The sequence below is a fragment of the Lasioglossum baleicum genome, chromosome 12 (genome assembly GCF_051020765.1).
Source record: "Lasioglossum baleicum chromosome 12, iyLasBale1, whole genome shotgun sequence".
In the NCBI taxonomy this organism is placed as follows: Eukaryota; Metazoa; Arthropoda; class Insecta; order Hymenoptera; family Halictidae; genus Lasioglossum; species Lasioglossum baleicum.
The window spans coordinates 8,592,264-8,617,272 of NC_134940.1; the positions used below are offsets into that span (position 1 = coordinate 8,592,264).

The following is a 25,009-nucleotide window of genomic DNA, read 5'->3' on the forward strand; positions in this document are numbered from 1 at the left end:
ACTCTCGATCCCATCACGACTATTCTTCCTCGTTGCACCGTACGGTTCGCAATCTCGCAGCGCCGAACAATCGCAACTCGCTGGTATTGTTAGCCGGCGATTTTCCTCGAACATCCGACCAGGTACGTGTTCATCGGCAGCGAGAGAGGCGAGCGCAGAACGGAACGGCTCGGCCGGGGGAATACGAGCGGAAAAATTCCGTGGAACTGCATTTGCAAACCTTTGTCGGCGCGGCCGAGTTTTAATTCCGCGCGTCTCCTCGCATTGAACGCGGTAATTGCCGGTATCGTTAAATTTCACGCGCGAGCTGTTCCCCGTTGCTTGCAATTAAACGGACGTCACAGGCGAAAGAAGTCATTCCCGGGAAAATAATCCGTGCACTCTCGAGAAGTGTACGTTAATCTTTCTCGAGCCTGAGTCTTGTCCGGAAAATTGCCAATTTTTCATTCGCATAAAAATCCGTGGTCAATCAACCTCCGAATGTCGTCATTTCAGAGGAGACATCGGCTTTAGGCTCGTCTACGATGAAAAAATGTTTACGTTCGCAGGTCTGATCATCCGAAAGGTGGGCTCGCGATCCCCTTCGGCAAGGACTCGCCAGTGGCAGTGCAACATCGGTGGAACAAAGGTGGAAGAGGGTAATTTCAGTCCGTGAAGGCGAACGGGAAGCAGCTCGGCAGCGATTACCATGGGGATACCGTGTTCCTGTCATCGACGGATCGAGATCTGTTATCTCTTGCTGATTACGGTTGCGCGCGCACCTGTGTACATGCACACGTACACCACGGGGCCCTGCGATACAGAATAAAAAGGAGGCAACGTCGGCCTAGCTCGACTGTAACAAATACACATTCTGAACGTACGCTTTGAGTCTTGCTCGCGTCTAGATACATATATGTATACGTGTCTTCGGGTTGGCTATTACGCGTAAACACTGCCAGCCGAGTTCCGGCCTGGCCAGCTAACAGCTACAGGGATCAACCACGCGATCCTGGCGTCTCTGATTGGTAATTAAACGCATCACGTGCGACCGGTGCGCTGTTTCATCGACTAAGCGACTCCGTGAACCCTGATCTGAATGATGGTGCGTCGTGATCCAAATTCGCTTTCTAGATGCAATACAATAAAAGATCTATAGACTTGATTAGATACATCTATTTAAATCATAGGTTTGTATAGTTAAAACTCGACCACCAAGAGTTGAACCAGCATGATCAAGTCTGGTTGTTTCTTCAGTCTGCCTCGAAAATGCGGGAGCTGGAAGTGCGAATGACTCGTGAAGGATGTGGTCGTAGCCCAGATGACGATCCACGCGCGAATATCAGCCTCTTGATCCGTGAAAAAAAGGCTCCCCGATCAGCTCGGAGCAGAAAATCCGCGCGGAGATTATTTAAGAGGTTTCCCAGCGGCTTCCGGGGCTGGCGGGCATGGTCTTCCGGAAGATTTACGTCGCACATTGTTTCGTAATCGTAACTAGCCCGGTTTCTCGTCAGGTCAGTGAACAAACTCACACGAGAAACGCTATCTCTCTCCACGAGGATGTTAGGCTCCCGAGGAAAAGAGCCGTCGGACAACGGAATCAGGGAGCCGGTACACCCTGGCTGGCTGGATAGCTAGCGGTTCAGTTCAGATCTAGATCGCAGATTTAACTGCAAATATTAATTAGGCTAGGCTGCGCTCGTGAATCCTAACGGATTGCGTCACTGTTGAATCCTCCGCCTCCATTCGTGAGACTGCTCGGGCCAAGGCGCGCAGGAATTTTTCCGCAACAGGATTCGGTCCGCGAATTCCACGTTTCGTTGGGAACGTGCGTGGACACAGGACAATATCGCATTGTTGTAAAAATTCATGCCTGATTCGAAAATATAATTTCACACTAGTTTTATTAATTCCGTAGGAGGTTGTTTACGACACTGCTGTTTTCATCAATTTTTTGGAACATATTTCTGGAGGTACTTAATTATAAAACCCGCTAAAACGAGTTAATAATAGCGGAACGATTAGATCCTCAGGAGCTGACCCAGCTGAACCCAGGGCCCGCTCTAGCGGTTACGACGCCCCGGGCAAAAAAACAAATTGCCGCCCCTTTTTAAGCACTAAGCCCGCGCTGAACAAAACGACCTTTTTTTCTTTTTTTAACAAAATTGTCTGGCAAGGGTAGTCTGAAATTTTCTATTAATTGAATATTTAAAACATCATTATTTTTCTCACACTTACAGACAAAGCCAAAATGGCGCCCCTAAATTTTTGCCCCCCGGGCAGATGCCCGGGTTGTCCCCCCCCTAGGACGGGCCCTGCTGAACCTAGACTACTAAATGTCCCAATTTCCAGAACAGTGCGCTAACAATGAAGGGTTACATCTTGAGGATAGCTGAGCTGAGCGACCTGGCGGTCTGCCATAGTTTGTCCGGATTTGTTCGCGTAATCGGGAACAGATTTGCCCGGTGTCGGCGCTCTGAAAAGCGCTGTAACGATGACGCCGTAACATCAACCCTTATCGTCGCGGGTCCTGGTTGCTCGAGGCGCAACCAGCGTACAAACGATGTCCAAGGACATCGTCCTCGGCACGCCGGGGCTGGTAACCGGCATCCAGGTCGATTTGTTGTTGAAAATAGTCGTGTGTGCAGGATACGCTTCGCGTTATATATCGCTGGTGGTATGTCGCATAGCCGGGATTCGAGCTCTCTTGCCGGTTACAAGCGGCATCGCGCCATACCCGCTGTGCTAGCAGCACGTCAGCGAGCCGCCACGAAATACGGCGGACTCATGCAGCGCTTCTCAAACACTGGCAAACATCAAACAATAGCGTCCGAAATTGTGCACACCTTCAGCGAAACGCGCTTTAAATTACTAGACTGCGTATCTGCAGGCAAAATGAATTTCTGTGTGCCTTCTGGTCCCTGCAATTTATGTGGACAATTTTTAATTCAATTTTTCACTGATAAAATTGATTCTACATATTCCTGACGTCTCGAGGTAATCTTCGTTTTTCGAGAGAAGATTCTTTAAAAACAGTTGAAGCGAAAAAGATAAGTTCGAATCCGCGAAAGTACGATTCGCAGTGGCGCGCAGCGGCCACGATTTCTGCAGCGGTGTTGACAGTACCGATTCGATGTGGGTTGTTCGAAATGGAATGCATCGATTACAAAGTCTCGCTCGATTGCCTAACGATTCGCGAGAGGATCGGAACGACGACGGTGTTCGGTCGGTTTGAGTATCACTGGACGATTGGGACCGCATTCCCGGCTGGAAACCGCAGCAACGTTTGAAGACTGCATTTGGAGCGGCCACGTAATGCAAAGAGATAATCTATATGAAGAGCTGTCGGTCCGGCCGGCGGCAGTTATGCCGAATAAAATCGCTGATTTGTTGTACTGCCACCGATTCCGATTCCCTTGCGCGGCACGATGACCAACATTCCGTGGCGCGTTTATGGGCCTTCCACGTCGATCACCGATCGGTGTCCGCGCGCGCGAGTCGGGCCCCGAACGGGCCCCTCGGGTCCTTAAAGGACGGCGAAAGTTTCGCATCGGGGACGGGAAAACGCGCGGCTGCACTTTATAGGATACTTAATAAGGGGCCTTATCGACCGGCGGTGAAGTTAGATACACAGGGAACGAGGTATCCACGTCGATATTGCCCGAGATATATCGGGTATTAGCCAGCCCGTTTAACCTCCCAGAGCTGTCTTCGACTGTTACGCGACGTTCGCCAAGATAGAAAGTGCTGAATGGCTCGTGACTCCTTCCTCCTCTCATCTTGTTCCCGGTTCACCTTCTCCGTTTTCTTCGTTTTCTATGTTTCGGTACCGTTTTTGCCTGCTCCCGGAGGTGACGGTGACGACTGCGTTCGTTCCACCGAGTGGGAATCACCTCTTCAAGGGGTTCTTCAACTTATTAATCTTTACAAAATCTACTTTTATAAAAATTCTTTTAAACTCTACTGCATATTTCTCAATGAAGAAGTTATTACATGTTCTTTGAACACGAAGGAAATTACCCTCAATGTTTCAGAAAGAGCCTCTTGATAGTTTGTTAATTAAAAACTCGTGTAACCTTATTTTCGAAACCTGTCTCTCCAACAACAAGAACTTCCGTGAAGACGAGATATAAAATTCTCCAAAAATTTCGAAACAGAGCCTCGTCCTCTCACCTCGAGAAAAAAAATCGCAGAGATCACCTCATTCCTAGTATCCTGGACCCGTCAGCCCCCCCTCAGGCTGTAGGAACGGTGTTACCGTAGATCGTAAAACTATCGTCGTAAAAAGACATTTTAAGCTGGAATTTTGATGGAGAGATCAACACGTTGAATCCCGACCGAATCGACAGACTTGTAAGTGACGGGATGGAGTCCTGTGTTTAATGCGCCATTAAACCTTCATATTTGACGGAAACGGTGATAATGAATTCGGCGAGTCTGGCTGTCACGTAGCGGCTTGTTCTTTCCTCGCGATGGAAGAATCCGCTGGACGAAAGGGCGGCCGGGAATTTTATAACGGTTCACACTGCTGTTGCCGTTGTGGTTCTCGTCGCGATGATTCCGTGAACCGACCTTAAGCCTCCTGCACACGTTGAAAAATGTTAAAAACTTTATGTTGGAGTCAAATTTTCTTTTCTTGATAATTTTAATAAAGTATGAATATGAGACAAATGCATGAAATCATGCAGATTTCTCTCCCTCGCGAAAAAAACGTGTTCGTTCCACGGAAATGAGAAAAACGGCGGATCAGACCGCCGGAGGATCGTCGCAGATGAATGACAGCGATAAAGCCGAGGGGGGAACGGATGACAGGATGTTTCTCGCTTAGGTTGTTGGTCTGACTATGCGACACACCGCTCCTGGTAAGGATCGACGCTCATTCGAGCTGACGTGCCGCGGACTTCACGAATCAGAGGTTCCCCTTGGTTAAGCAGTCAAAAGCGAATATACGGGGCCGTAAAACGATGCAAATGATCGTACAACGCGGGCCGGCTCCGCGCTATAAAGATGGCAGCCGTGAAAATTGCATTTTACGTTTATACGCGCGAAACACCGACACGGAAGGATTGCTGGTAGCGATACAAGACGATCCGGTGGAATACAAATTTTCCATAAAGTTGCTCCTTTTCGAGTAATACCGCGTCGAAGTTCGAGGATGGGTGTTTCGACGTCCGCGCGGTCGCCATTTTCAAATCGTGCAGCAAACTTTGCATCGGAATTGCACGGTAAAAGCGGGAATTTCGAAAAATCGTTGCGAGAGTATATACCTGGTCCCGTTTCAGTCTGAAAAATCGGCCGCTCATTTTTTCTTGTTTTTTCTTTTTCGAGATTCCTGATGAGTCAACGGCTGCGCACGGTAGCATGATGTCGGCGGTCGAACATGGCTGAATTACGCTAGACGCTCGGTTACGTAAGCCCGCGAGAGCATAGCCGGCCGTTAAATTTTCACCGTCACGCGAGAATAATTTTTATTGCTCTATCGGAATGGCGTTTGATCAAGAGATTTGTACGTCAGCGGAGTTTATGAGCCGGAGCGTTTACGTCCGCCCGTTATCTGCGTTTCAAGGAAACCCCCTTGGCGGAGACACCCTTCGAAAACTCGCGGGGCACCGAGTCAGATGAAAAATGCTTGGGGACACCGTGTAGCGGCATTGTGTCGCCAAGTAACGTGAAACCTCCAGAGCCTCGCGCTCTCGTGAGCATAACACGGCTCTCTCACTCGCATAACGCATGGCACGAGTCTCCGGAACGGGTGTGATAAACATGTCAGCGTGACTAGACCCCCTGTAGAGGTCCATGGGCCAGCGGGTTTGATGCCCCCTTACCTGGACAAGGAGCTACCCCAGGTCCCCACGCTATCGGACCTGCTTTCTCGAATTTTTCGTGGCCCGAAATCCGCTCTCTCGTGGACCCCCTTTTTACACCTGTGCCCTGGCCTGACATCTTCGTTCTCACGATGGACCAGGAATCTTCATTTTCCGAACTCGAACGGTTCTGGCCATGAACTTTTTTGCACTCTAATGTCTATTAATGTTGAGCAGTGAATAAAAAAAATGGTTAGATCGATAAAGATAGGTACTGTAATACAAGCTGAAGGTGGTTAATTTTATGAGCAACAGATACTGTCTGCTCCACTTTGCGTATCATTGATCTTTGCCGATTAAAACGGTTTCTTTAATAAACTACAAACTCGCAGATAGACGCCAGAGTATTATAATTGACTGTGTTCGTTAAGTATATTCGATCTTGAAGATTGTCGAATATTTTGTAAAAATGTATGGCCCGTACGTGTAATCACCATTACCTGTAATCATAAATTACTACACATTGTACATAATTTGGCAAGCAGATCAATGATAAAGATTTTGTATTTAAAGTAAAGAAGGAGAACAGAGTTCGTTGACCGGAAGCAAGTTTCTGTTTGAATAACGACGTGGATCGTAAATCAGTTGCATTATCGACGATAGACTCAGGCCGAACGGAACCAGTAGCCGATGGATGTTATTACTTAATCGCCGAGCCGAAATTGCTTTTAATCAAACGTTACGGTCGCGACGCAGCTGAACTGCAATTTACGAGAGGTCCAGGCGCCTGACTGCTCTTCAAGGACCGATTAAAGTCGTTAGGTTGCGAAAGAATGATAGGCGAGACGAGTGCCGGGTATTTTTGCCCCTTCTGCACCGGAAATGATTCGGTGATTTTGGCGAAAACGCCGGAACGCCAGCTAACACGGTCACCATCTGTCGCCGCTTAAACTCACTAACCATCCTGCAAGGATAATTAGCTCTTTCGCTGCGACAAATGCAAAAAATTAATGCTGCGCTCCGGCCTGCTGCAATCCTCTCCTCGAAAACTGAAGATCATCCACTATTAATTTCTTAACAATAGAGTAGACCAAAAATGAAATAGCAAACTTATGAGAAAAATTCCAGAAATGCAGATTTATGATGAAAATCAATAGGAAAAATGTAGAACAGTAGAAATTCCTCAATTTGCTGCAACCCTCTCGTCGAAAGCTGAAGATTCTCGTCTCCTCCGACTCCTAATTTCTTAACACAATAGAAGAGGCCAATAATGAAACCTCCAAATTTATGATAAAAATGCGGATTTATCATAAAAATCAATAGGAAAAATGTAGAGCAGTGGAAGTTCCTCGATGTCTTAACATCATTGAAGAAAGAATGAGACTTCTACATGTTTATTGTTTCATGCAATCTGTGCAGACAATTTTTATTTTACATTAAAACCCACAGTCTAGTCATAGTTGCAAAAGCAGAAATCTGAAATGGATGATGTTAACTTCTCTGATAGCACCTGCTTCCACGAGTGAAATAGACGGTGTTTCAGCGCGGAAGCCTAATTGCACGGTCTACATTGTGGCGGAGACAAGTTCCCCGCCAAATTGAACAATGCGATGCGAGTCTAGCGATCATAATTCACCGTAGACACGGTTCTCTTGTCTCCTAAGCGCCGTGGCGCAAGATAGATGCTTCCGGGAAGTGAAGCCGAGTCAGAATTCAGTCAAAGCAGGGCTATCTGCACGGTCCAGATGTTCGGGAGTCTTCAGTCAATGGTCCGTGAAGCAGGAGACGAAGCAGCAGATAAGCCTTAACAGCGATTCGGCTCGAAGATAACCGCTGGTCGCTTGTAATTCCTCGTGCATCACTAGAGCGGTTATTGTTAGCCTCACAAAAGAAACTATCGTGTTCCTAGACGAACAAAGAGAACTCACGTTATAATATTTTAATCACTCGAGCGCTGTATTTTAATAAACGTGGCTGGTCCAGATGAAACGATAGACACCGCCGGAGCCAATTTGTACTTGGTCCCTTAGTTACAATAATTTATGAACTTTCGTTATGGACTCGCAGCCGCCGCAGTGGTTGTTAAATGTTATTTTGCGTTCAGTTTTTCAGCGTTTTCCGCAGCGCGGCGATGCATAAACGCGATTCTCACGGTTGAATCGATGAGACGGCATTCGGAGTTTCGTTTCGCAACGGCGCTCGCGGGGAAATAATAACATTTCCATAAAACGTTCGAAGTACATTTAATTGCGCTAGGGTCGTGTCCCGGTGGTTGGAACGTCCCGGCAGAGAATGTCATCCATCGGCGGCGCGCCTGTAAAATGTTCCATCCCGATACAAAATGGCCGTTCACCTGGCCGAGATCGATGCCAGATACTCGTTGGGCGAGGGAAAGCCGAAAGGCAAAGGATAATTCGCTGTTTACCCTGCCATTGTCTCCATTACTAGCTCCTTCTCGGCCTAAGAAAATATTTAGACGGCGCCCGGCTCGACCTACTAATTCATCGGCGAGAAGAATGGCGCCGATGACTCTGCACCTGTTATAATCGCGGAAGTTCACGGTTTCTCTGTTTTTCTAAGATCCTCGGACTGCCGTTCGCGATAAGCCATGATCTCGCGAAATTACTTCAACTCTTCCGGCGTTCGAAGGGCTCGCCGTCAGAGAAATTAGTAGCCGCAGAACAGACGGCAGTAGCCTCGAAGCGATAAAGGGAGTAACGTGAAAAAGAGACGAAAATAAAGAGAGGAGAATCATGGCCCCGATGCGACGACGAAGCGCGTAGTCCTCGGACACGATGTCGCCGCGATAACCTCCGACTTTTTTTCACTTTTCAAGGATCCGAAGCCGCGCGCGCGTCCATCGTGTGGTGCTTTCTCCGCGGCCGCTGTTAATTTACTGGATCGTAAATGTCGCGCGGCGAAGAGACCCGGCGATTTTTCGAAAGAAGCATGCCGGGACATTCGGCAAAAAAGTAACCCAACGCCTATCACACTGACACAATTTTCTCGGTGCTCTCCTCTCAAGGTGGTACCGGCCGCGCGACACGCACACACCGCGCCCCGCGACACCTGAGTTATTTACTGCGCGTAAATGGAGATATATCGTAGGGAAATCCTTTTTAACGACCGCCTCTGCCGGGCTCTTTCGGCTCCGATCCCCCTGAAAACCATTAAATGGTGAGCGCGTGCGCTGCCACGGTGGTTCCCGACAACTAAGTGCACCGTCCACGCGCGCCAAATCGGCCCAGGAGATTTAAATCCGACTTTGATCCATTGATTTTCCCGGGTCCGGCTTCGGGCGCCATCTGGAGTCCGGCGGAAGAGCGACGAGTCCACCTCGCGACTTTAATGACTGATTAAAAGGTATATACGGGCTTCCGTGAATTTTTGAGATTAACTACACGGCGTTCGAGTGTGAGGAGGAACGTTATTACGCTCCTTTCTTATGTACAATGCTTGGAAATGTTGAAAATGATGGTTTTCGAGCGTTGGCGTGGTACGCCTTCAAGTTGGACAGTAATTCATATGAACAAGTGATCACGATACTCTCTGTCACGTGTATATTAAGCCCTGGAACTCGAGTAACAGAGGATCACCGTTGAGGATCGTCCCCCGTATCAATGGGTACAAAACCACGGAGTAAAACACGGCTCCCCCATCAGGGTGCGTCGATCGATCATATCGGCGGTCGGCGGACAACGAAGAATTTCCATGGTATCAACGACGGTCGACTCTGTTAGCGAAGATCTCCAAGGGGCCGCCGAAAGGAAAGATGATCAGGACAAGCCGTCGTCGCAGCTGTGCTCGCGATACAGTCGCATAATTTATAGCATCGGCCGGGGACGCGAAGGCAGAGAGGAACACGTATGTTGGAACAAGAGAGACAGGAGAACGAAGAAGAAGAGGGACAGAAAGGACGCTCCGGATGAGACACGAAGAAACGGAGAAGAGAAAGAGAATGGACAAGGAAAGGGGTGCGCGAGGGTAAAGGGGATAGAGGAATCGAAGAGGGGGTTAGGAGGGTTGGGGACAGAGGAACATTAAGATACCGACACTAGCTGGCAAGAGTGACGGGGGAAAGGCGCGGCCGTAGAAGAGAGGGACACGAGGGACAAGCATTCTTTATGCGTCTTATCGGGCTTATCAAACGGCCGGTAGTGATGCGACTCTGGCCAACTCGATGCCCCCTCTCCGCCATGCTTTCAGGCGTACTCCTCTGCCCCCTTTCGTCGGCGCTGGTTCCGTCGACCGTGTTATTTACGAGCATCACCGATGCGAAGGGCACGGGGGGTCCAGACGGACCTGGGGATCGGCCTTCTCTTTTTTGGCTCTGCTCCAGCTGGATGGAAGCGGGTCATCCTGCCGCGATTCGGACTTGAATTGTCTCAAATTCACCCTTCGCAGTTTACTTCTCTTTAACTGCACTTTAAGATAATAATTCGGTCAACTCCAATAAGCAACCTTCATTGTAACCTTTCTTCTTCTTGTTCTTTACCGAGCAAGCGTTCTAAATCAAGATCCTCGCGTTCTATCAGATCTACGACTATATTTACCGAGGCTAGCCACTTTGTTCGAATTCCATCCACATCGGAGGTTCGTTTCGAGTTGTTCGTGGCTCGTCCAGCCGAAAAAGGAGCTCGTCTTGCTCGGCTAAGGTCCATAAATCACCTAGGCGGAGTGCGCATTGGTGTCCAAGGGCTGGCGCGCAGTGTTCCGCCACGGACGTTAGATTATTTATCACTTTTGCATCGACGCGTCCCGGGGCCCGTCACCGTTAATGCAACCGTCCATACGTTCACATTGTCAGCCAAAAGTCGACGGTGTTTGGCTCCGCCACACCTACGTAACACCGATCTCCCGGCGGGAGAGGAACGGCGGGTAACCCTCTTCACTCTCGTTCACTCTCTCTCGAGAGGGGCTGTAGCCGGAGCTGGCGTCTGATTGATATACGGACTGTTAAGTGTTTGCAATAACCGACGTTTATATCCACCTCTAATACATCCAGCCATAAATAACCGGCCACTTCGAACGCCTGCACGCGGCACGAACCCCGCGAGAGAGCTGCACCTCGATGTTGCACTCGCTGCTGCACTCACGGACAGCCTCGAGAGGTGAGACGTTGACCAGAAGTCCGCCTTTCGGGCTGCTCACTGTCCCGGGGTGTCGATAACCTATTTTAACGTACCGGAGTTTCGGAGCAGTTAGGTTACACCACTATTCTTCTTCCGCGAACGGTACAGACACCGACAGATTTGCTTCTAGGAATGATTTTGAATATTTCAAACGTATACTCCTGGGATCTTTGTGCAACAATGATATAGCTAAAGATTATGTTACTGCAGTACATCAATACAAATAACAGCTACAGGTGCAGCAGTTAGTTTTTATCACGAACGAAATCTGTTTCACGCAAATTTCCACTCGACTGGCTTCGGCCATTCGAATCCTACCCACCCGTCTCATCTCATTGATTCGTCATTAGCCAGCAGACCCAGAATAATGTGGTGGGCACGCTTTGGTTAATTTGTGTGAAATCACCCATTTACCCTTGACACGCTCAGTGTGTCGCCACGCCCTTTTGTGCCCACGAAACCATTGAGCTTCAATGATCTCTAGGAGGTGATCCCGAGGGAACACCTGCGATCCCAGTGTCGGGGATCCAGGTGTCGCCCACGGCTTAGAATCTTCGAGTTTTGCTAAATCCCTGCGCCCTAAGCGCACTCATCGACGCCGAGCGTCGAGACCTTTCCGTTTTGTCGTCGAAAGAGCATTCCTATGGCGTACAATGCTACCGTGATTAGTAACTAATGATCGGCGTTAAATAGGATTTTACTAAAGGGAAACATTCAACCACTGAACCATTATACGCGTTCGTGATCTGGATGAATTGATCCTGCGAAACTGGACCCCCGTCAATTATCTTCTACCCCTTAAATTTGATTTTTGTTAAAGCAAACATATCGGAGAGTATCAACAGAGCAAATAACTGTACGAAGTGGCTTCATACAAATTAGTAGGTGAGCTATAAATTTGATCGTGGAGGACGCTTATTAAAAATTGTTATGCAGCTTAGATTTCAAAATGGCTCTGTTCTAATCATAGTTGAATTCAATGCCCTCGAGAGCGAAACTAACATGGTCACCGAGCTTTTGCGAACTTTCGCCAGCGGCGCAGGATCGACGCCGGATTTCGCCTAACTGATTTGACGTTTTATCAATCACGAGCTGCCAGTGCGCTGTCGTTTTCATTAGGCTCGCCGCGGCTTTTTCCGGGCTTGATGGATGAATTCTGGAACTGTGTAACACGAGACTAGGGTTGGCCATGGGGGGTGGGACGCGCGTCACCCGGCGTATGGGGGCTGATCCCGTTGTTTATGAGATTTTTATGGAGGCGAAATGTTGGGTACACGCCGCGATAAGCCGGATAATAAAATGTCGAGCAATCAGTCGGGGACGTTCCTTTTTTTTCCCCTCTCTTTTTCTCTATGCGACGAGGGTTCATAATTAGTGAGACTTTCCCCTAAATGGGGAAGAAAGATCGTCGCCGATAAATAATCCTTTTTTTCCCATGAACCTGTTGAATCTCCCGCGGTAAGGTATGTGCTCGGTGAAAGTTATAACTGATTTCGGGAAACTGATTCTTCTATCTTCTTCTATCTACATTTTTCCAGCATCTGGAAGCTTGAAAAAATGTAGATACAATATTTGGCATGGTGACAGTTAATATTAAATTTTGACGTTTTTACTCTTCTGATAAAAATTCGGATAGAGAAGATAAAAATGAAACTGAAGAAGATAAAGTTCTGGGATGACTCCCTTTCGTGTTTCCAGCTGTCGAGCGAAATCTAATTTATTACACACATACACACAAGTGCTATTACAAAATTAAATTTATTCAGATATTCCGCGATTTTTTACCACGCTTATATTAGCTTGTGCCCACGAAGATTACGTCAATATAGTTTAGCGCTCCACGTTTTTATTTATAGGCACTAATGTCTAAAAAAATTATTTTCTCCTTTTTAGTGCATTTTAATATAAGCGTGGTTTTTAAAAAGAGTTGTTACTAAATGTTGATTTTAATGAGACAAAATGATTACTATTTCTTGGTGAAATAAATGCAAGAATTCTTATTGCAACTTCGGATACTCGTCATTTTCGCACGCCATTGTTTATGTAACTCAATAAAGTTGTGATACCTAGCCAACATGGTAAAATATGATCTTATTAACGCGTCCCTGATCCTTTTTCTGGAGGAGGATATTATGTAAACGGTAATGGCCGTTTTTTACCGTCTCCACGGCAGCAAATTGGACCGCACTATCTTTCTTTTTTCACGAGCAAGGAGAAAGGGCGTCGTAACGGGTCGCTCGTAGCTTTCAGACCGTTTCCCACAATAAAGGGCACACGTGAGCTCGTTGTGGGGTGTAGAATGTAGCTTTTTTTTACGGGGGTATCCCTTACACGTCAGATCGGCTCTCGTCAGTTCGTGGTATTGCTTTACACGGTGTAAAGCCGTCTAGCACTCGGAGTCTGCTGGTCTTCGAGCATACATAAAATTTTCTGTTACTTCTGCCTCATTTCCCTTCAACCCTTAGGCTGATACGGGTGACGAATTATCTAAAATTAAATACTCATACGACAAAAATCTAAACGCAATTCGAGCAACAGGAAAGGAGAAACGAAGCAAATGGTCAGCTAAAAAAGCTAGTCAGCATAGAATTAAGGGCTCAGCTGCCCCAGAAACGCAATCGAAATCCTATCGAGGCCTGATCGCTCGGCCTTATAACGTCCACGATCTTCCACCGTCATCTTCATGATTCACTTTCGGCGGTTGATTTCCATAATAAATATTCCGCAGGGCCCATTATCAAGGACCAGCGTAGCGGTGAAAGCGTGACCGTGGCTTCGAACCGAAATTTAATTAGTCCAATCTCGAGGCGATGATCACAAAGAAATTCAAGCCGGAAGACAATAGTCTGAGGACTCCGAGGAAGGGGAACCAAAAGGGAACCAACGGGGGCCAAAGGGGGGCAAGGTCCGCGTCATCGACGATTCGAATCGCGAACAGGAACCGGCAATTCCTCGCTGCCCCCGCGTTACCGAATTTCAAAGCTGCGATAAGCACGCGCGCGAGTAGAGGCTCGAAAAATCTGACGTGTCCCGAATCTCGCTTAATTAATAGCCTTATGGGGGGATGAGGAGGGTGGGAGCAGAGTTGCGAAGGACCCTCTCCTCCGCTCGCAGGACTGCTCGGTAAAGGGGGCACGTGCAGGCCACGTGTCGGTAAGAGGATATCCGTCCGTGCTACCCTAAGCGGCTGTGTTAGGCCGACAAGGATAGAATCAGGGGCCACTGGCAGCGTTGCCGATGGTCTCAGGTGCCTCGGGTTTCGTCTTCGTCGCTCCTGAGGATAGCTCTTCTTCGGCAGCGTGCAAGCACCGTGTAATCCTGCGGAGAAAGGGTCGAAAATAAAAGAAGGGAGCCACTCGTGTTGGTGCCGCTCGGCCGGGCTACGATTTCGCGGACCTTAATCCTCAGCCCGCGGCGAATTCGACTTCGATCGCGATTACTTTCTCGAGGATCCACGCTGCTGACTCGGTCAAATGATTTAGGGTTGGACTTAGCTTGACTCTGGGTGGAGGACGCCTGATTCGATTTTGTTGAATTTTTTTGGAGCACTATTTAAGTTCAGTAAGCTTTCACAATTTTTGGCTTTTGTTATTCATTTAATTACAGATTTTTCTATTCAATTATCGTATTGATCACACATAAACAGTTTTATTTCGAAATACAATTTCAGAAATTCCTCGCCGTCGGCATCATTAATATTGTTCACAGTACCTACCAAAAGTGTCTTTCATTTATTAAATTCAATATCAACCACCACAATTAAAATTTTACTCGAAACCATGCGGGCGCGAGTACAGGATTAAATTTCGCTTAATTGCGAGCGAAATCTCGCGATCATCCCTTTTAATTCCCGATGGGGCAGATGATTAAACGACCTTTAATCAAAAAATCCTTTAAATGAACCAGCAAATTGTACGATGTAAACGTTAAAAACGAGCTCTCATCGAGGAACGAACTCCAACGAACGGGCGGAGCAAAAATTTGTTTGTTTATCCGCGCGGATTAAAGCCAATTCCCAGCCGCCCACAATTACGAATCGTGTCCAGCATGGTTTGAACAACAACGGAAGCTCGACGATTCCTTTGACAAAGACGTTTCACTTGGGACTGTCCACTTGGCCATCGAGAATCGAGCGAAATCGCATAATCCCCGCGGTGTCCATTGATCAGCACGCGTTTCCGACAACTTCCGCCTCCGTTTGTCCGAGAACCGTGTCCGAGCTTGTCCGTTCTCGACTACAATGGTCGAGAAATATTTTCCAGCGAGCCACCGGGCCCCGGAAAACGAAAAGCCGCGGCCCTTCGGACATTGTAATATCGTTGTCGTTTAGGCGCGTGGTATAACTGGCCCCTGGCTGGTCATTCATCGGCCTTCGACTTCGTTCACAACTCGATGCGAGTGCCTGGACGCGTGCTTGTGGGAGAGACACGAACCTATAACAATGTGGACAATGCGCACGGGGTGGACCGTTTACGGTCGCAGGGGTGCTTTGTGAAAAACGGCCGCCCCCGATAGAAATTGCCGCATTTCGGGCCCGTGCTCCTATCCCTCCCCTTTTCCATCTCTCTCGGTTCGTTCTCCTCTCTGATGTCTCTATCCACTCGCACCCTATGCCACCCTCTTTCTCTCCCTCTTCCTCCCTCTCTCGTTGGCTTCCTTTTTCTAGTGGCTGGGCTTTGTGATCTCTTTGGGGATCGTTGGCTCACGAGCACGCTGATGAACAACGTATTACCGATGCTTGTTCACGTCCGCGACTGAAACCTATGATTCTTTAACCTTTGTAGCCTTTTAACCTTTAGAGGACCGGAATGGCCACTGTAGTGGCCACGTACAAACTCGTTTTCGCGTTGAATACGGGGTGTCCCAAAAAATAATTCCTTAAAAGTAATGATGCCTGAGGTCGTTTGAAGTAATTTTTTCCTGTGCGAAATTGTTCGCCGCGGCTTTGTTGAGGAGTTATTAACGAAAAACATGGACCAATCAGCCGGAATGTGTTCGCTGTAGTCACGCTCTGATTGGCCCGCGTTTTTCGTGGATAATTCGGTAGCAGGCGCGATAGAAAAAGAAAAATAGTTTGCACAAGGAACAGAATCGCTGTATTTAAATTCTATCAGGGCCAGAGGAGTACCGTCGAGGGCAGAACTTTATTAAAGCGCGATGTGAAACCTTGACCGACTTTATTCCTCGGCGAAATCAACAAAGCGACGTCGGCCGCGCAGTTCTTCGCGGTCCCTGAATCCGTGGTAATTTACATCGAATATTTAGCAAACGCGAAGGGGGACCAGGAGTAGCGTAATCGTGGCAGCGAATCTACACGAGGCGAGCGTAACAATTTTCGTTTCGCCGAGCCGGGGTCGCAGTGTTCAGAAGAAACCGCGGAGGCAAAGGGCGGCCGAGAAAAAGCTGCCGGTGAAAACGGGGTGGATACGGAAAAACTAAACTAAACGCTCGAGAAACGAGATTTTCCTCGAGCATTTCCAACGGACCACGGGGAAAATCCACGGCGAGAGAACAACGGCGACGCGTGAATGAAATGGAAAAGCGTTTTTGCCCTTTGACCCAGAGAGAACCCGAAGCGGAAGTTGCTCTCGCGCGGAAGAATACGCCCTTCCGGCTTCCTCTTTGCCCTGTCATTTCGTTTCTAAAGCGAGCCAGAAAACCCGCCGACACTCGTGCATGCAATAAAATCTCTGGTTTCTGAATTTTCGTCGGTGAATAGACCGCCGTATCGCGAATATATTCCGACGGTGAAACGCGATGGTTTTTAATGGACGCGTTCATCGCGCGCGCTACCATAGCTTTCAAGATGGCGAGCACGCGCGACGATACAACCGAATTGAATTCGCTGTGAAGCTGTTTCGGATCTGTATTTTGTAACATTGAATCGCGGTTATGCTATCTCGGTCAAGGACGCCACAAAGTCTGCCGGAAATGGACGAGCTTCATGGCTCTTCACCGCACTGTGCTCTGGTGTTTTCGAGTGGCCTTTGACGATGCAAACATTTCTTCCTTGTCAAAAATTATTAACCTACTTGTTCCGAAACACCGTTAGATATTCGAGAGTGTCTACCTAAATGGTACACCCTGTATAATTTTGACAAATATACAGGGCGTCCTAGCTAATTTGACCACCTTAAATATCTCGCATAGTTTTAGAAATAGAAAAAAAATTTATTGAAATAAATTGGTTCAACCAAATCAATTAGTGTAGTCAATTAATCACTGATAATACCTGTAATGCTTTATGGATTTTGTCATAGCCAAGGTCACACGAAGGTCACTGTATAATATGTCATTGAAGAGGACTTCAACCCCACTATTGCATCGCGATAAAAAAATATATAGTTCCATTAAAAAAAATTGATGACCTTGATATCTAGAAAAAAATGACCTTGAAAAAAGTTTTTTCCCAATCATTATATTGCCCCTTCGGTTAGATTAATATTGACCTATAATTTTTTTTTCTATTAGTAAAACTAAGCGAGATATTCAAGGTAATCAAGTTAGCTAGGACACCCTGTATAATATTGATCCAAATTTGAAACACAAAAATATGCACATCGTAGAAAATATTAAGTATGAGAGTTATAATCCACGAAATTTCATTCACCTTCCCACGGTTTCCACCATTGAACTAACTCGTAAAAAATCTCCATCAACATTCAACGTTGCAAATCACAGTCCTAGAAGCTAGAAGCACGCTAGTATTAAACAAACATCAATACCATCATTACGCCAGGAATCTACCGGTCAATTGATCCCGAAACGTAACAAATAGACCAGTGGGGGACAGGGGCGGTGTTCTAACGCTCGCAGAGCGCATTGTGTAGCTATCAATGAACGAACACAAATTTTAACAGTTCATCCGGTTACGTTGATCCCGTAGGTATAAGCGGTTTCACGGAGTGTGTGAGAGAGAGAGAGAGAGGAACCCCCGAAACGTAAGGTTTTGCGCTCTTCTATGGTTCTTTCATCGGTTTCCGTAGAGTCCCACTCATGGGGGGGTCTCAACGGGCGGGGCCCCATTCTCCATGGGGCGCCAGCGTTCATTGTACCGTCACTGCGTGTTTAGTACTCGCGCGTCAAGTTAACAACACCCCTCCCCTTCTCACCTTCTTTCTTTTCGATTTTTTCCTCTCTCTGTTTCGATCGGACGAATCTCTTTCCCCCCTTATCCGCGTCTTCACGAGGACTATTGGTTGCTGACGATTTTCTCAGAGCCAGAATAGTCGCCAACTGTTTCTTTATGACGTTAAACAGCTCGTTTCGTTTGCATGTTTATAGATTCGATGAGAAATTCGGCCTCCTTTGCGAGGGAACCAGGAGGGAATCATGTGAACGAGTATCCTGCAGGATTTTTGGCAAGATGGGGGTTCCCGGAGCTATTGACACCCTCAGGAAAGAGTGATGTAGGCTTAGGTATGCTCCAGTACCCTGTATACTTAGTGCATAATGTCACAGTGCGAGATTCTTCTCATTAATGCGGTCAGATTTATTGTTAACACGTGGAGAATGAAAATTATATGTCGAAGTAATTTTGTTCCGGAAGTCGAAATTGAGAAGGTAAGTAACTGTAATTTATAGTCTACACAAATGAATGTAGCAGCGCATATTATCTAGCCTGTTCGGTATATCATTCAAAAACTAGTTTCTCGCCAATAGTCGGAGCAACAGTGCAGAAAGTTGCTAACAGACTGAAAAAATCACTTTATCTAGTCATTTCCCTCGTAAGCCAGTAGCCAGTGAAACCAGAAAATGAATGCCATAAAATTCAAACTTGTCCACGCGAATACTAGGTAGCAAATCGTACTAGTCACTCCAGGTGAAAGAAGAACTCAACCCCTCCAGCAAATATGGAAACATCCGGATCGAAACTCGCTAACAGCTTCCAATAAACTATCCTCCGACACAAAGCGTAATTGAACTTCATCTTCGAACACCTCGTTAATCAGATTTTCTCTTGGTACAAGGCGACTGACAGTGAAACTAGACCATAAAACACGAACTCGTCCACGCGAACGTAGCGAGGTGCTTAATCATAGTAGTCAATCCAGGTGAAAGAAGAACCCAACCCCTCGACAAACATGGACGGAAGAGAAACTGAAGGAAGAAATGACTTGGCTGCTACATTGAGCGACCTACCCCCTGCCACATTCACCACGTTGCTGATCAAAAAGTCTTTCAACGTATTTAAGTATCTTCGATCCTGTTGTAAGTAATCATTTCTTTTGATCTTCGCTTTTTTTTCTGCTCGCATGCGAATGAAAGATCGTAAACCTAGATCATAAAACTCGAGGTAACAAGGTAGCCAATTACAGTGATCATTCTGAGTGAAAGAAGAACCTCTCTAGAAAAATATGGCAACAAGAGAAATTTCAACTTACTGACGGTCTGTAAAAAATCGATGCATGTGATGATTTCAGCGGACCTAATCGTGGCAGTTATCGAATTGTCTTTTTGCGAGGGTTAATCGGTCAGCGACGACGATTCGTCGCGGATTCTACGGTTCGACGAGCGTTATCGTAGCCACCGGGGCGACCGACGGTTTCCGTCTACATTGCAAACGAAACCGGTTCCTTTTTATGACGGAATATCGGACGGACGGACGGACGGTTGTCGTTCTGTTTCAGCTGGTCGATCCTCTCCGCCATCAGCTCTCGTGTTCGCCGGCTGTGTGCCCCTCTGTCCTGTGTTCACCGCTGAAACCTGTCGTTTTTTCACGGAGACGCAACACCGGGAAGGAAGCGGTGGGCGCGTTACGCTCGAGCCTCGGAGCTGCAGAGAAAAAGGATGAAAACCGGGGCCGTTTTTGTTGCACCTTTTGTTCCAGACTGGCTACTCGGTCTTCCCCAGTGGATCGAGGTTACCAGATCTCTACTGGATCGAGAATCTGCCGAGAAACTCGGCCTTTCTGTCATCGGATGCTGTCCGCAACAAGAAACGCTATGACTTCGATGATTTACTCTTTCATCCCCCACTTGCGAATTTTTTTCTCCTGCACACGATTGTTGTAATATGACTCTGTGGAAAATGTGTGAACATGTATCAACGATCTACTCGTTTGTCGTACATGTCTCCAATGAAGATGCTAGCCACTGTCACTTCAACGCATGCAGCATGACTCGCGATAATCTATTCTTTCCTCCGAATAATACTTGAACAAGCTAATCGCATTCTTCCTGACATATAATCTATTAAAATCAATTTTGATGCGACTCACCTTTCTTGTAATTGATGCGCACAATTTTTATTGTATTTTGCACAAAGATCTGCGGTCTAATTATAATGTACAAACAACCAAGATTATCACATTATTTGTAACATGTAGCTTCAGGCAGCGATTTCCCAGCAGTGTGATCAACGTTCAACGACGTGTACGTCTTTTTATACTGACCCTACAGGACCAACTGCTCGAATTTCTTGTTTCCAGAATTAAAAGAATGAGCCGACATGGTAGCAGAGCGGAAGCCTTAACCTCCAGACTCGCAGGAGAAAAACGTAGACGTCTAGCAATTTCAGTCTATCGTGGACACCGGACCGAGACACGGCGGTTGTGTAACAGACAAGAAAATTCTGCGGGCGAAAAAGTTCGGAGAACGGACAATGTCGTGTACAAAGGCTTTGGCCGACACGGCGCGATGCAAAAAGATGAAGGCCACCACTGTTCCGCCGAATCGACTTTCCAGAGAGCGAAATAAAAATGAAAAGAACGAACCCCGTTGTCGGAGACCGCAGAAAGCGTGGCCGGATGCAACTGGCCGCTCCGGTGACTTCGGGATCCTCTTCGGGGATCATTGATCACGTGAATTACATCGGTGAAACTCCCTCAACCTTGTACACATCGGTCGAACCACGAAGAATCCTCGGAGAAGCCACTCAAAACTAGTATATCGTAATTTTTCTTCCGACTACGAACGCAGACCTAGTGCTAATTCCTGAAGTTGCAGAAGATCAATACGTGGTTGTCATTTTTCTGATGGAAGTATTTAAGACATTTGGAAATGCTATGCAGAACATTAGATACGTAAGAAATGAATCGCACGCAAGGAGACATAATTGAATGACGTTGTGCGAAGTCCCGAAAATAAAAGAGGAACTCTTTGGACCGCAAAGGGTTAAACGACCGATCACCTGTAACGCTCGCGTGACGAGAAACGCAGACGCTACGCCTCCGTGTAATTTGGTTGTTTATGCAAATGCATGGGGTAGTTAAGCGAACCGTTCGCCAAACTGCAACCGTCCTCCTTTTTCGTCGGTACACGAGCAAAGCGAGCGTAATTGCTGGAACCGCTGAATTTCGGCTTTCAATGCGAAAATTGGCTGTGTCTCGTGTCTTGCGGTTTTTCAACCCCCTTGTCGGCCTACGTCAGTGATTTCTCGGTCACTTAACTGTGCAAAGTGGGCGACAATTGATTTATTGCTACAGTGTGTTTCTTCCTTCGAATGCCGACAATCACTCATTGAAATATTGCAAGCAATACGATCGAACTCTGTCCATTTTTTCACTACAGTGTTTCACCTATTTCTAATCTAATCCTTGCATGATGCACATGAGTGTTTGAATAACAGAACACTGAATAATTGAATATGAATAATGTTTACTGAATAATGTCAGATTTTGTCATTATCGATTTCTGCAATAAATATATGATTATTTGATTGCAAATATACTTTATCTCAAACATTGCCAACAAATTAAAAAAGATATCTGCACAACACACAACCTCAAAACTCTTCAGTGTATGCACAAGCCTCATTTGTTCATCTCGAAGGCCTATACTACTTATTCGTCCTGAGCTATAAGGGCGCAGAACAGTCGCAAAGGTGTTACTCTCAGCTCCGCTAATCCGAGGTGGAATCATTGTCCCGTAGGCTTGGTTATCCCCGGTCACCACCTAATAAGCAACCTAATTTCCCCCACCCTGAGAATATCGTACAAAGGGAGAGGCAGCGGAATCACCTGGTCAAAGGGTGCAGGGTACAACTGGGAACAATACTCGAGCCGGTCTACGCCACTGTGCGTCGCGTCGTGTAGGAGCCTCTGTCATAGCAGACGACGACGGTTCTCCGGATCTGCGGCGCGGCGTGGAGCGAGAAGGGATACAGCCCCGGAATAGAGAGAGAGTGTCGAGCTAGAAGGCAGGGATCTCGTTGGTGGGGGAGATCGTTGATCGGTGGATGGGCGTGGCGCGCCGTTGCAACGTAGTGGGGGTTCCGGTGGGCGGTCCTTCGCGGAATCGTGTCCGCCCCACCTTGTTGCCGGGTTTCTCGGGTTCCTCCGCGATGCGGCGCTGCCGGTGGCTGGAACCAGTTGCAGCTGTGCCGGTTCCCTCACTCCTCGCGGCTTCGTCTCGGCAGACGGGCCTGTATTTACCGTGGCGCATCGTGCTCGCGCGAACCTCGTTTCGGGTTCGAACCTCCTCGTCTGGGGTTGATACTCTCGGCGTGTCGTCGTCGGGTCTGAGCCGAGTGAGAGATTCCGTGTCCAGGGGGGCACATGCGCCATAAACCTTGTTGTCTCCGGTCCCCGTTCGCCGTGGAAAACCGAGCCGAGAGATAGATCGATCTACGTCCCCGGGTCGAATGCTCCGCAGAGAGGAGGACTCACCCCGAAAGTGGTGGTATTGAAATCAATTTGAGTGCAGGTGCGCGGACCTTCGTTTTAAAAATAAAAGTGATCATTCCTGTGAACCTACCGACCCGGCTGGGTTTATCAAAGATGGAACCGGGGATCTCGTTAGGGGATTCGATCTCGCGGACTGAGCACGGTCAGCCTGGCTCACGCGGATGAGCCCCACCTCCCCCCTGACTCCCAGTGATTGTGCAGTGTGAAGCCCCTTGAATCCCGAAGGAACCGGTGACTCTAGTTGACAGCTAGAAACAGAGGGTGTTGGTTGATCGAGGTGGCGAGATGTGCCTGTGACCAGGGCACTCTCTCATCGCCGGACAGGTGACCCGGGAGCGATTGTATTTATTGTTAGAGAGCTGTCGCGCATCTAGTTGCTTAGTGAGGTTTCATCGTTTTTGTGCGTACACCTACTTCTGGAAACCGTTTTTTTCACGGACCTAGCTGGGGAGAAGTTGGCAACTCTCTCTCTCCTCCGGGCTAAAGGTGGCCGCGAAACGTGGAGGAAGAGCAGACAGAGGAAGAGAACCTGCGCAGCGGACGCCATCTCCGCGTTATCGGCAAGCGGATCCCCCGGGACTCCCCCCCAAGCAGCTTCGGCGTCGCGCACCCTCGGCGGGAGCTACCCCGCGACAGCAGCCACCCTGATGGGAGTGTATGAGGAGCGCGCCCCTCCTACCACCGGCATGCACTGGGTGAGTGTCATCCCTCTGTTCTCCCTTCTTCTTTGCTCATTGGCCGTGCACCCGACGCGTCAACTCGCCCCGATCAGCCGTGCACGACTATCCTCGGCCAACCCCCTTTCGTCTTCACCGCTTTCGTGTCTCCGCGATCTGCCAGCTCACGATCTGCGTTAGGTCTGCCGATTCACTAGCAAGGCTTGTGAGAAGCAATTTTGAGGTTCCGTGTGTTGTACTGACCTATGACCAGCCAGAGATCTAAGTTAGATTTATCGATTCCCTAGCGAGGGTTCTGCGGACGAATTTTGAGGCTCTACGAGATGTCCTGGTCTCTAAGAAGCTCTTCCGATTTTCTAGCAGGGGTTTTGAAAAGGTAGCTTTATGAGTTGCGCTGGGAAGATCTCTGATCTCTGATCTTGATGTGTGACAGGTGCGAAAATTAATGAACGTTTGGATTCATTTGTAGCTTGTTTGAGAAGCGATTCTGTGATGTTTTATTTAGGGCATGGTGTTTTGGATTGCTCTGGAGTAGTTTGTTTGAGACGCAATTCTGTGCGATGAAGGGGTTGATGTTTCATTTAGGGGATGGTGTATAGTTGTTTATTCCAATTTAAAAAGCGATCATATTTGCAAGTGGTAGTTTGAACGACGATTCCAAGGATTTTGCGAGCAAGGTAGCGAACCGATAGTGAATTGAAGCGTCCGATAGGTAGGAAAGAGATCGCGGAATCCCACGCGACGTCTGATCCAACCTCTCGTACCCCTTAATGGAAACAAATCCCGGGTCCGGGTAATTCGAACCGGCGGTTTTATTGCCCGCGATTCCGTAATTGGAATATTGCTAGTCGTCGCGCGACCAGTCCGCGACGAGTCCGACGCTTATCGGCGACGTAACGCCCGGGTGATATATTCACCGGACAACGGCGGAACGGGTTTCTTGATCCAAGGCGCTGTAGATCGATGCCGACAGAAAAAAAATAACGATTACGACAGTCTCTCGGCGCGTCAACCGACCGACCACGCTAATGGATCGCGATAGAAGACACGAATTTTAGGCGTTATGCGAAAAGCATCGTTACACAGCCCTCGGCGTCGCACCGGCGCGGTGACAGTCTCGATGACAGATCGCAGTGCTTCCTCTAAAAATAAAATTCTTTTCAGATGTTTCTTATGGAATTCCCGTTTGTAGAATTGACGTTTCTTTGCTCTATTTCTTTGCAACGCTGAACAATTATTTATTTTTGCGTAGATTTTGTAATTTCTTTTAAGCGACATTTTCCTTTTGTGTCTGTTTCGTAAGTTTCTTATTGGTGATTGATTTTAGTGACTGAATAGTATGTCCTGTGTATTGTTTTATTAGTCGCGAACCACAAAAATTATCTTAATGTGGACTTATAATTTATTTTAGTTCTTCATTTTTATAGAAGGAATTTGTCAAGTTTTCTTTTTACGAATCCTTATGTTGTATCAATTTGACATTGAGGAGCAAAGAATATGTTTTAAGAAATATCAGAAAAGCTTGTCACACTATAAAAATTCCAAAAATATCTTGAATTACGAATGAAGTTACTGTCGCTGTTGAACAAATGATTGAGAATTCCTTAAAACCGCAAGATTGCCAGTAACTGAAGTGTGTTAAGAATATATTAGAATAGCGTGGAACGTGTCGCAGAGGGATTTGCGAGTCACCGGTAGAAATTTCGACTATTTTTCTCGGCTCTTGTAAAGTCAAACCTAGGAACGTTGCTCGCCGACATTCGTTTCTATCGCACAAGCAAGCGTCCCGAA

General features: G+C 47.5%; 1 protein-coding gene across 2 annotated transcripts in view; it reads left to right on the forward strand.

Annotated features, from left to right (window-relative positions):
- LOC143214650 (protein apterous-like) overlaps window positions 1-25,009 on the forward strand; it is a 103,275-nt gene that overhangs the window by 26,666 nt on the left and 51,600 nt on the right. For both annotated transcript variants that reach the window (XM_076435953.1, XM_076435954.1), the window contains exon 2: window positions 18,200-23,236. In XM_076435953.1, coding sequence (XP_076292068.1) covers window positions 23,189-23,236 — 48 coding nt within the window. In that variant the 5' untranslated portion in view covers window positions 18,200-23,188. The remainder of the gene's footprint in view (window positions 1-18,199; window positions 23,237-25,009) is intronic.